Source organism: Garra rufa, chromosome 23, assembly GCF_049309525.1.
Source record: "Garra rufa chromosome 23, GarRuf1.0, whole genome shotgun sequence".
NCBI classification, from domain to species: Eukaryota; Metazoa; Chordata; class Actinopteri; order Cypriniformes; family Cyprinidae; genus Garra; species Garra rufa.
Window position 1 is genome coordinate 11432075 of NC_133383.1, and position 12903 is coordinate 11444977.

A 12903-nucleotide genomic window follows, 5' to 3' on the forward strand; every position below is an offset into this window, starting at 1 on the left:
GATAGTGACCATTTTAAACTCTCAGAAATAAAGGTTCTAATATGTACACTTTAAGTACTAATATGTACCTTCAAGTTACAAAAATGGAATCTTTAGGTACAAACATGTACCTTTTGAAAAGGTATTGGCCCAGTGACAGCTTTTGTACCTTTATTTCTGAGAGTGTATGATAGAACACCCCAAAAAACAAACATTCATCAAATATTTCACTCATGACTGTTTTAATAGTGATAACTTTATGAGATAACACCCAAAAACAAACAAACATGTAACTACCAAAACTACTTCAAATATTTCCCTCATGACTGTTTCGATAGTGACAATTTTATGAGATAACACCCGGAAAAAAACAAACATGTACTGAAACTTCATCAAATATATATACTTTTAAACCTAGCTTAAAGATGCTAATCAGCACATGGTTAGCTGGCACAGTTCTAAACAGTTGTACACATACTGTATAAAAGCTAAACGTTATGGTATAACTCCCAAAAAAAGTGTTTAATTATAGAAAAATGACATTCTTTAAAGTAACACACAGATGTTTCAAACTTTTAAACTATCTACTCACCATGTTGCTATGAGAGAGAGTGACACAGGTATATTCCCTGATCATAAATGTAGGGGTGTAGTTAAAATCGGTCTCTGGACTAAAACATACACTGTTTCAGTAGTGACATGAAAATGCAGGACACATTTTTGACAAAGTTTGACAATTTACAAAGAAAATATAATTTTTTTTTTACTTCACTTCTTTTGAAAAATCAAAAAGATATTTTATATCATTTTCACAAGTTGAAATTCTGTGATTTTTTTTTTTCATAAGTTGACTGAATATAATATATATTAAGCTTACTGATATTTTAAATATTACTGTGGATTTCAGTAGATAATAAAAGGAACTTAGTAAACATCTAAGATTTAAATACTTAAATGCTTTTTAAATGTTTTTGGGTTTGCACCAATTCTGTAGAAAGAACTTATACATTTTATAGTAAATTGTATAACTTAAAGAAAAATTCAGATCAAGTGGATGAGATGTGCAAAATAAACCAAACTGACAGCATTATTATCAGTTGCATATCTTGACTATTCGATTCTGCTTTGCCAGTTTATCTCAATTTAGATGCAATCGTAAAGTGTCATTAACCACCACCAGAGAGGAAGTAACAGCTCTTTCACAATATTTCTAACAGCTACATGGAAGTACCACAAAAAGAACTGACAGCTTGTCTTTACATCAGTTTGGTCAAGTGAAATCCCAGAGCTTCTAGTTTCTGAAACTGTCTAAAAAGTTATTAATAAAATGCTCTGCTTCAAAATTATTTATGTATTTACTGTTTTCTCAGTCGAAACTGCATGGACACGTACCCCACATTTCTGGCAGTACTGTGGTGCGCCGGTATCTGCCTCAGCCAAGGTATTCAATAATCCAATAATCAAAATTTTTAGAAGTTAAAGTGACTTGTTATTTTTTTTTATATATATATGTACTGTACACATATATGTACATGTTATATATAGACATGTACTACAATATAGTGGGAAAACACCCGAAGTACTAAAGAAAATACCCATTTGTAATTTAGTAGCAATAGTTTGCATTTCCTGGCTAATCATTTCTGTTATGACCCATGTGCAAATATTTGTCTACATAATCACTTGCTCTATTTTTGAATACCACTGAAAGAGTAATTGAGTTGCTAAGGAACGACACGTATATATGTATTTCCCTGAGTGAAAATTGTGTACAATAACTTTCTTAGAAATTATCCAGTATAATTTAAAGTTCACCCCCCCCCAAAAAAAAAAAAAAAAAAGTCATTAAGTACTCGTTCCAAACCCATAAATCCTTTGTTCGTCTTTGGAACACTAATTAAGATATTTTTTCAGAAGATGAACAAAGGTCTTGTAGGTTTGGAACGACATGAGGGCGAGTAATGAGAGAATCTTCGTTTAAATTATCCTGATAAATATATCAAAGTCTTTAAACCATTTTTGTTACAGCTCCAGCTTCCTTTGCTGGCATCATCTACCTTGTGGTCCGGCAGAAGTACTTTGTTGGCTACTTGGGGCAGACTTGCCAAAGGTATGATTTTTAAAATGTACAAATCCATAACTGTAAACAAATAAATCTCAAACATGTTTACATGTTTAAAGGTTTCTGACCTTAAAACTACACCAAACACAGACAAATGTGGGTTGTTCCGCATTCCATTAGCATTAGATGTTGCCTAAAGTTAATCTCAGTACAAATATTAGTCACGGAACCATTGGAAACTTAAGAGCTTAAGTGATTGCTTTAAGCAGACACATCAACCACATCTTGTAACTTTTTTCACACACCAGATTTGTTAATAGATATTCTGCTTGTATGCCTGACAGCACCCCTGGCTTCCTCTTTGGGAAACGTATTCTCTTCTTCCTGTCACTCATGTGTGTTGTGGGACTAATAAATCACCTGATGCTCACCTACGGCGGCAGTGACTACAAAGAGTCCATCCAGACAATCACCAAAGCAGCGTCAACCCTTCTGCTCTTGCCCTGAACTGTGCCAGACAGATTTAACTGCAGCTGTAAACACAGTGTAGATAAACTTTTTCGGTTAATGATTTGTCAGTTAGTCAGAGGATGTGGCGAGAAACAAGTGAAGCATTCACAGAGATGGTTACAGAGGCATTTTATTTAAAAATGATATGTACATATTACAAACTTTTACAAATCAACACAAGACGATGCAAAAGGCTGTTTTTACCATTACTGTCCCAGTATAAGGTATTTAAAGAAATGTTTTAAACGGGGTCATATCATGCTTAATCTTTTATTTTAAAGTAAGGTTTATAAAGATTTGTCAGAAAAAATTATTTTACACCTCTCTCTGAACTTAGCCTCTCACTGCCAGTCAAAAGTTTTTGAACGGTAAGATTTTTAATGTTTTCTTTTAATTAGTCTCTTCTGCTCACCAAGCAAAAACTATTTACTATTTAAAATAACAGTTTTCTGTCTGAATAGATTTTAAAGTGTACTTTATTACTGTGATCAAAAATGATGATAAAGATGTTACAAAATATTTCTATTTCAAATAAATGCTGTTTCTCTGAACTTTCTATTCATTGATAAAACCTGAAAAAATTCTATTTAGCTGTTTTCAACATAATAATAATGTTTTTTAGCAGCAAATTAAAATATTTGAATGATTTCTGAAGGATCATGTGACTGGCGTAATGATGCTAAAAATTGAGCTTTGAAATCACAGGAATAAATTACATTTTTAAATATATTCAAATAGAAAACAGTTATTTTAGATAGTAAAAATATTTTACAACTTTACTTCTTTTGCTGTGCTTTGGATCAAATAAATGCAGGCTTGGTGAGCATTAGACCTTTTTAAAAAACACTAAAAATCTTTTGACTGGTAGTGTAAATGGTCAGTTTTCTATTTTTCAGTTCCTGTGCACTTTTGCATAAAGTGACCTATTTTTAAAAAAGTATTGTAACCATCTTGAGTTTACTAATGTGAGGATTTATGAAATTGACCTTTCTGTTTGAAGAGAATTATAATTAAGATTAAGTTCCAACAATTTCAGCACTTCTTCATGATTGTTTTGTATTACTGCTAACATGAGCAAAATAAAATTTTATTTACAGTAAAGCAGTCCTTTAAGGTGCATCAATGCTCTCCTCATCTGTGGGCTTAGGTTTCCACAGACTGAAGTCTGTTTCAGTAGATATTTGCTGTTTTACGTAACACTTTTGGTGCTACACTCATCATCCATGGAATGTGACCTGCAAGATCAGACTTTTTAGACATGTTCTCAATACTAGAAATAATCAGAGAGGCTTGGTTATTTATTCAAACACACCTTGAACTGTCGTTTGCTGAAGCCGAACCAGTAGGGAAAGTCAAAAAGGGCGTCAGAACGGTACTTGATAGTAAAATGTGTGTCTTTCCAGACAGGTTTTATCTTTCCTACGTCATCAAGGATGTGATAGCTCTCACCAACCCATCCTTGTAGTGCAGCACTAACATCAACCTTAATTTAAAAAAAAAATAGTAATAATAATAATAATAATAAATAAATAAATAAAAGCAGGAAAAGCACACTAAACTTGTACATCATAAATCATTTAAAAACAGAAGTCTCAACCATAGATGAACTCACATCAACTGTATAACTCTCTCCAGCAACAGATGAAATAGTCATGTCTAAGCCTCTCTCTATCTCCCATCTGATCATTGGATGATTGCCGTTGATCGCCACCACATAATGTCCAAGAGCTGTAGACAATAACAAGGGTGAGGCATTTGACTTTACAAAAACATTATGCAATGATGTAAAGGATAATGATACCTTCCCTGTTGACACTGTGACACATAGCTATATTGCATTTCATGCTTTGACTCATTTTTACATTTACATAATTTGTAGTGCTTACTTATATCTCTGATATAAGTAATATTACTAATATCACCATAAATATCAATTCAAGTCCATATTAAACACTATATACAGGGGTGACCAAAAGTATTAGAACACTAGTATTTTCACCAGCTAAAAATGGTTTTAAGTCAGTTATTTTTATCTTCTGCTGTAGTGTGTCAGTAGGAAATATCCATTTCCAAATATTCATTTTGCCATCAATTGTAATAATCCAGTGAGATTTTTGTTTGCCGACAACAGCAAGTGCTCCACAGCGATGTGATCTAATCATCATCCAGTCTGTCTGGAATGACATGACGAAACAAAACAAATTAAGACAGACTAAATCCAGAAGAATGTCTCCAAGATAGCTACCTGCTTCAAGAGACCTACCTGCAAAGCTACCCAAAAAACTATGTGCAAGGGTAAAAGCTGCTTAAATCACCAAAAGTTGATTTAATTTAGTTAATAGAAGTTAATTGATAAAGCAAATCTATTTATAACATTATTTTTGACAGCATCCTCATTTTACAGCATTTTACACAAGTGCCTAAAACTTTTAACAGTACTTTAACTTTGCAGATAGGTTTCTTGAAGGGTCTTCTTGGAGACGTTGCTACAGTTCTTCTGGATTTAGGTTTGTTCTGTTTCTTCATGTCATTCCAGACAGACTGGATGATGATGAGATCAGATCTCTGTGCGGAGCACTGGCTGTTGTCAGACTCCTTGTGCAAACAAAAATCTCACTGGATTATTACAATTAATGGCAAAATTAATGTTTGGAAATGTAAACTGATATTTCCTACTGACACACTACAGCAAAATATAGAAATAACTAACTTAAAACCATTTTAGCAGGTGAAAATACTAGTGTTCTAATCATTTTGGCCAGCACTGCATGTCAAAAACATTCAAGTCTACTCTGTTTGTACGTAAAAACACATCTTTTACAAGTTCATTTACAAAGGCAGGTCAAATACTTTCATTGTGTGATATATATTAATAATAAAAACTCTTACATGGAACATCTCTATTTCTCTTTTCTTCGATCTTCGTTTCGGCGCATGCAGACACCAGGATGTATATTGTCTTTGAGGTTAGCTGTCGTCTCAAATCTGTGTACTCTCCCAAAGTACGTACTGTGACTTTCCTGAAAGTGCCAAAGAAGAGTTACACAAGCACGGACGCTATATCTAAACATGCGTATCATTTAAATCCATTTACCTTCCTGGAGAATTGCAGAAAACCACTTTCCCCTTTCCAGACTGGATCTCACCGATGAACACGCAGCTGTTCTCCTGATCCCACTTGACGACTCTGCAGCCCGCACGACTCTCGACGGTGAATCCATGAGGAGGGTTGTTCACAAACGACTCTAGCTCGATAACATCCATAACAAAGCGCGAATTTTTGCTTTCCAGCATTTTCTTTCTTGTGTAACGTCTTGAGGACAAATCCGAGTGTTCCTCCCGCGTATGAGCAGTCCACTTTGGTTTGGTAGGCGTGGAGCTACTAGGCATTAGAGCCAACTGAGTCATAGTTCAGTCCGGACCAGTTAAACAATGTGACGGGATGTCTAGGGTTTATCACCTGTGATCCGGATTTAACGAGATTGCAGTAACCCGGGTGTCCTCGTTTTAAACACACGCATAGAGCAAACATCGTTTTACATCACAAATGTAGTAATTTAGCATCTTTCCTATTAGTCACGTTCAAACTAGGTCAGTTAACCGCAAATAGTCCAACAGCGTTTCCTTGAAGGAACTCAATTAACTTACCTCAGGAATATTCAAGTCATTACTCTGCCAGCTTAAACTAGTCTAAAATGGTTTGCAGACTACCAGGCTGATTTGTGGATGGTTTTAGAAAGGTTCTGTGTGATTTTTAAACTGGAATACCCAGCTGGGACTTCAACAAACTCTTATAGACACTTTTAACACTGAATAAAGGACATAACCATTACATGAGATTATAACTGTCATAGTTTGTAAATATTGTTCCAGCCGCGACGTCGCGGAAATAGAAACCGTTTCTAAAATAGAAATCCCGTCGCAGCTAGTTAGGACAAAAACTCCGATTAACATGGAAAAGATATCTTTTATCGCGTTTCGAGATATGTTTCCATGTTAATCGGAGTTTTTGTCCTAACTCGCCACTTTTCTATTTCTACGAAACAACAACATACAAACTATGACAATTATGTCAGGTTACTTAATAATTATTATGCTTTTTCATTGTTAAAAGTGTCTAATGCCACTTTGAATGTCATATTGCGTGTTATTTATAGCCATACTGGAAGCAACAACAGAAATAGTTTACCTCAGATCCTGAAAATAAATCTAAGCAAACATGTACGTTAAAACTGCGAACTCCATCCGAACCAACAAGTGTTTTCCATAACAAAAACGCTCTCAGACACTCAGTATGTAACGTTAGTTTTAATCGTGTTAAAAACGTTTAATACTTATGAATTAGATCATAAAGCGTTGGAGTGCACTGCACTTGTACTTCTGTCTGAATGACTGTCGCGTCGCGTCTGGCGTGGAGTGGAGTGGACAGCCAAATTGCTTGTCGTTGTCATTTTGTCGCGTCGCGTGTAGTATTCTGAAAGATCATGTGACCGAAGACATAATCTATATAACGTCACCTTAGAATTATAAGGTTCTATCTGCATTCTGAGCAAATTCGAGATATTGAGCTTCAAAGTTTTTGTGTTCCATAGACTTCTGTAGATAGAACCATTTTTGATTTCTAAAAAATGCCCCAAATGTACCTAGCTTACATAAGAAACATCAAACAATGTAAATAAATTGTCACAGAATATGTAAATAACTAAATTTTGACAAAAATGTCAGATAGAACCTTATAATTCTAAGGTGACGATAAGCTATTTTAAACTAGTAAACAGTTATTGTAATAGTATTTCACAATATTACTGTTTTACTCTATTTTTTGATCAAACAAATGCAGCCTTGTGAGAATGAGACTTCTTTCATAAACATTAAAACTTGCTGACTACAATAAATCTTGATATTCACTTCTGAAATAAGATCTAAAGCCAACACAACCACACTTTTAAAGACTAGACATGAACGTGAACATCCCAAAAATCAAAGTCAAACGCAAACCAGACAAGTAACAAAGAGAAGTAAAAAATTTATTGCAGTATTTGCTCCACCACACATGCTGGGGGTCCCTCGTCCCACTGTGGGGTGTAGAGACCCGAACCCTGACCCAATACATCAAAATCTACATTTACAAAAAACCCTCCCTTCCATGTAGGCGACAGATACTGCATGCTCTGCTTTCAACCGAATAAATTATGTCCAGGAGACTCCATTTGACAGCACAAAAGAAGTAAAACATAAAGCAGAGGAGATGTTTAAAAGTTTATTTCCCTGGAAACTGAGCTAAGCTAAAGAAATCCATCCGGTGCTAGGTTAAACTCCAAGGTCACTTTATTAAGAACATCAACAGACTAATTTCCAACATTCACTTTAGGTTTATTTCTTTAAACAGAATTTTTTTTTTTTTTTTTGTCGTCAGAGATATAAACATTTTTTCGTTTCTGTTTTTTGTGTTAAACTATGATACAGTGGAGGGGGAAAAAATTCAAACAACCAAGTTGCTGCACAACAGCGAAGGAGCTCCGGTTTTCGTTCTTTTCCGGTTCGTTCTTTTCGTTTAACTTAAAAGATGTACAGGATTCACATCGACATTTCCAAACAGACCGCACTTTTAAAATTGTTCCTCAATTCCACGTTGGATCTTAAAACCTGTGAGTCTGTGGTACTCCTTTCTCTCCGACTTAAGTTTACAAAACGTTATATCCTGATGAAGTTTGGCTGCTGAGAGTCTGTTGGGTGTAACAGTTTGAGAGTTATTACAGATTTAATTAGCTGGAAGTTCCTTCCTTGGCTGCGTACAGTGAACGTAAAGTCTGCACTACTTTGGTGGACAGTTTGTGTGCGCTCGTCAAGGCAATTTTCTTGTAAATAATGTCAGACTCCTTGATAGTGTCCACCCAAGGCACCAGTTTACGTCCGTCGCGTTTCTTGGCCTCCGCCCAGGTGCCGGAGTACGATCCGGCCATCCAGCGAACGCTGTAGCCTGTGCTTGTCTTCTGAATAACACGTGCGATCTGCGGCCGGTCCTTGTACTTGGGGCAGCAGATGGCGATGACGTCCATGGCTTCTACCGTTTCGTTCATGTGACCTGATGCCTCTGCGGAGTCTCCGCCTCTCCTGGATCTCCGTGACGACTGGAAGAGAACAAATAAGTTGAGTTTTAAAGTGACATCAAGAGTCGAATGTAAACATCAGCAACGTGGATTTCTTACCCCATGAGCTTTTTCGTCCGCCTCACTGTCGTCGTCGTACGAGTCAGCAGCATTGTTCTTGGGGCTGGAGCCTCCTAGTAAAGAAGTGATGGCTTTATTTCTGGCGTGGGAACTAGCTGAAGCTTCGCCTTCCTCATCTTCCTCATCTGGGTCCAAGTGCTCCATCAGTACCTTAAACTGTGGAATAAAACGTTTAGAAATGGTCAGTTCACGAAACAGTGAATCTGTCTGCGTCATTACAAAAAAAAAAAAATTATCATATACTCAAATGTCTTCAGATGTTGTTTTAGTTTTATAATATTAATATTTTGAATTGTCTTTTTTTTATATTCTCATTTTAGTCATTTTGCTACATCACTTTCAATAGAAAAAAATCTATTTAGCCTATTTTTTAACTTAGATACATTTATTTTTCTTCTAATATTTATATTTTATTTCAGCTTTATTTCAATTAATAAAAACGATTTTTAAACTTGTTTTGGTTAACATCAATATTGACTTTTTAAAAATAAAAAAACATAAGAATGTACATTTTCAAATTATGCATATATTAATCCATTCTTTCTTTTAAAAACCATTAATAATCAATGCTTAAGAATATATGACTGATTATTAATTATTGAAAAATAACATGCCCTGATTATTAACTTTAAACCATGTTTGTTATTTTAACATAAATAAAATCGAGACGATTAAAAAGACTGAAGCTGCAATAAAATAAACTAAATAGATATTTTCAGTTTTTTTTTATAATTCTTTTAAATTGAAAAAAAAAAAAAAACGATTTAGCCTAAATAAATGTATTTTTTTTATATTTTCGGCTTTATTTCAATTAATAAAAGTGATTTTTAATATCAATTCTTTTTATTGTTATAGAGTACATAAAAACACATTCAAATTTTCATATTATGCATATATTAAATCATTACATATGTATTAAATATTTCTTCTTTGTCTTTTAATTAAAAAAATTAATGGAATGGGGGGGGGGGTAATTTTAAGCCATTTTCAAACTATTTTAACCCAAATAAATAAATAAATAAAACAGATGACAGAAAGACTGAAATATGTAATACATAAACAAAACAAATCAATATTTGTGTTTTTCTAATTTTAACTTTAGCAATTTTGCTTTGTCATTTTAAATAGACAAAAAAAATATTTAGCATAATTTTTTACAACTTAAAAATTTTTTTCCTTTTAATATTTATATATATTTTTTTCACAGCTTTTATTACAATTAATAAAAATGATTAGAATTTTTTTTGGTTAATAATATATATAAATTAAAAAAATATATATAGAGAGAGAGAGAAAGAAAAAGAGATTAAAAAACAAATTTACTGAATTTAAATGCAAATTTATTCAAATAAAAAAAATTCTAAATATTGATAATTAATAATGCCTATAAATATATTTTAATATGTTTGAATGGTTAATTCATTGATTTCATTATATAAAATACATAATTCATATTTTATTCTTATATAATATATATATATATATATATATATATTCTTTGTCTTTTAATTAAAATCATTAAAAATGATCAATACTGGAAAAATATGACGACATAAAATGATACAAATAAATATTTAACTGAAAAAAAAAACATGAAAACTTGAGAAAAAAATGAAAACTTCAAGACATTAAGCATTTTTAACAAATAAATGAATAAATAAAAATAGAGATGGCAAAAAAGGAGAAATTGAATAAATAAACAATAAATAAATATTTGTTTTCATTTTAATTGTAGCTATTGTGCTATTTCAAGTATTTCAAGTAAAATGTATTTTTAATAACTTGTTTTGGTTACAAATATCGATACTAATTTTAGTTTTTTATTTTTATAGAGTACATAAAATCCTATATATTAAATCTTTTATTAATTCTTGAATAATATGATACTGATTAATCATCAATTGACAAATAACATGCCCTGATTATTTGACTATCAAAACATGAAAAATTGAAGAAATCAATCATTTGTAATTTTTCAAGCTATTTTAGAGCATTAAATAAATAAATAAAATAGAGATGAACAGTGAAAAAAAAAATAGATTAAAGATTTAAATTTTTACTTATTACACACACACACACACACACACACACACACACATATATATATATATTTATATTTTGCCTCACTTTATGAGGCAAAACACACATAAAATATAAAGTCATAATATTTACATCTAAATACTGTCTGACGACTCTCCTCTTGACATCGTAAGTAAGATCTCCATTGGACAGGTTATTCGTCAGGTAGTCCAGTGTCTGCCGCGGGTTGAAATGCACATTGGCCTTCCTGTTTACAGCCTTATCATAAACCTTTGCAGACTCCGTAGGCGAATACTTCTGAATTTTGCTGCAGGAAGAGATAAAGACGTGTTTGTTTTGAAGCCAGTGACCGTGAACACATTACATGAGTCATTTCAGACCACAATGCATTTGAACTATCAGTTAAAGTTCACCTGTCAGAGAAGCCGTAGAGGTTCTTAAGGTGCTGCTTGAGCATCAGGAGCAGCAGGATGCCCTGAGAGGCGTTGGCAAAGTCTAATAAGGGCTCGGGGTTGTCAGGCAGACGCTGCATGACCTTGTCCACGTCCTCCAAGTCCAGGTCCGAATCGGAGTCAGAGTTCACCGCTGCAGATCGCTTGGGTTTCTTGCGCCGACGGATGACTTCATCGCTGCTATCGCTATCACTGCTGCTACCCCTGCTACTTTCATCCTCTTCCTCAGAGCCATATTTTTTCCCTCTTTTTTTCTTCTTTTCCCGTGGTCTAGGCTCTTTTAGTAAAGACTGCAATACAAGGTGAGATTGTTAGAAAATGGAATATCAGTACAAAAAGACCAACAAAATGAAAGGTGATGCTTGTTACCAAAATGTAAATATGTTTATATAAAATACATAATTTACAAAAAAAAAGCAAAAATTGAAACATTTTTAAATATTGATAAATATTTAATAACGCTTATAAATATTATTTAATATACAGATTACACTTAAACACTGTCTACATGCCCCCCACCCCCCGTTTCTAAATAGATTTGTTTTTAGAATTAACCATAACAATTATTTCTAACATAAAAAAATGAAAATTGCAGGTTTGTATTAATCACTTATGACTTAAATCTACCATAATTTTTAATAAAAAAAATTATAAAATAAAGCTCAAATAAAATCAAATAAAAAAATACATATCATATGAAAAACTTAACTAAAAAAAGGAAGAAATGTTGCCCTGCCAAATACCTGAAATAAGTACCGAAATTATTAAAACTAAAACCAAAATAAAAGTACATTCATTTATAATATATTTGCTTTTGTCATTTTAATCTTTATATATAAATGAAATAAATAAATGTATAGAGAGATTAAAAATGACAAAATCAAACTTTAAATCGTGTTTTTAAATAGCATTTTTTGTTTTAGAATTTTTTTTTAGAATTAACCATAAAAAAAATATAAATAAAAAAATATATATAATTTGAATCAAATGTTGGTTTGTATTGTATTTATCTACTATAAATTAAAAAGAGATATATCTACTATAATAATTTTCAATAAAAATTTCCAAAACACTTTTTCTAGACTACTATAGGTTCAAGAGAGTCACAGTAAAAGGATAAAAACTCAACAGACGGAGTGGTTGAAAAAGCAGCGCACCTCTTTGAAGGACTGCAACAGGTTGCTGCCAGATACTGATAGTGTGATGTCTACATGGTGCATAATGAACAGCGGCTCTTCCTGACTCTGAAATGGGAAGCAGGCGATATTGTCTGCGATATACAGCAGCATGTTCACATCTGACTTCTGCAAGGCAAGAAAACAAAACAGCATACTTGATACCTCCAAAACACAGGTCATTCAAAATACTATATACGCTATAGAAAAAACACTGTAGCTACAGAAGCTAATATAAAACATGCAATACAGTGACACAGAGGTGTTAAATCGAGATTTGTCATGTGGGGGCTCTGTGGTTTCAGGCATTCAGTGGATGCACGTGTATGCAAATTTTAAGCGAGCCCTCTGCTATGAACGCTAACATGCTGATCGAAATCTACATCGGATGACAATTAAAACAGTATTTAAAGGGTGTGTTCACACTGATAGTTCGGTTCGTTCGGTTAATTTGG

The 12903-nt window shown here is 33.1% G+C and overlaps 3 protein-coding genes across 3 annotated transcripts in view; 1 reads left to right on the plus strand and 2 right to left on the minus strand.

Annotated features, from left to right (window-relative positions):
- Nucleotides 1-2549, plus strand: part of alox5ap (arachidonate 5-lipoxygenase-activating protein) — a 4036-nt gene extending 1487 nt beyond the window's left edge. Inside the window, exons 3-5 of the mRNA XM_073829572.1 lie at nt 1350-1420; nt 2008-2089; nt 2386-2549. Of these exons, the coding sequence (XP_073685673.1) occupies nt 1350-1420; nt 2008-2089; nt 2386-2548 (316 nt within the window). The 3' untranslated portion in view covers nt 2549. The remainder of the gene's footprint in view (nt 1-1349; nt 1421-2007; nt 2090-2385) is intronic.
- A 116-nt stretch (nt 2550-2665) lies between these two features.
- On the minus strand, nt 2666-5986 carry LOC141299221 (mesenteric estrogen-dependent adipogenesis protein). The gene is made up of 5 exons (XM_073829571.1): nt 5646-5986; nt 5441-5571; nt 4164-4279; nt 3864-4034; nt 2666-3786 (listed from the first exon to the last, which is right to left on the minus strand). The coding sequence occupies exons 1-5, from the start codon at nt 5957-5959 to the stop codon at nt 3769-3771; spliced, it is 750 nt and encodes a 249-aa protein (XP_073685672.1). The 5' UTR covers nt 5960-5986; the 3' UTR covers nt 2666-3768.
- A 1576-nt stretch (nt 5987-7562) lies between these two features.
- Nucleotides 7563-12903, minus strand: part of nipblb (NIPBL cohesin loading factor b) — a 42655-nt gene continuing 37314 nt past the window's right edge. The window contains exons 43-47 of the mRNA XM_073829355.1: nt 12431-12577; nt 11235-11563; nt 10954-11128; nt 8761-8937; nt 7563-8682 (exon numbers count right to left, since the gene is read on the minus strand). Coding sequence (XP_073685456.1) covers nt 8317-8682; nt 8761-8937; nt 10954-11128; nt 11235-11563; nt 12431-12577 — 1194 coding nt within the window. The 3' untranslated portion in view covers nt 7563-8316. The remainder of the gene's footprint in view (nt 8683-8760; nt 8938-10953; nt 11129-11234; nt 11564-12430; nt 12578-12903) is intronic.

Excerpts from the sequence above, each read along its gene's own strand:
- LOC141299221 (XM_073829571.1), bottom strand. The coding sequence starts at position 5,959 with ATGACTCAGTTGGCTCTAATGCCTAGTAGCTCCACGCCTACCAAACCA. Across the intron at positions 4,280-5,440 it reads GAGAAATAGAGATGTTCCAT|CTCTTGGACATTATGTGGTG; the intron begins GTAAGAGTTTTT and ends TATTGTCTACAG. Across the intron at positions 4,035-4,163 it reads GAGAGAGTTATACAGTTGAT|GTTGATGTTAGTGCTGCACT; the intron begins GTGAGTTCATCT and ends TTTTAAATTAAG.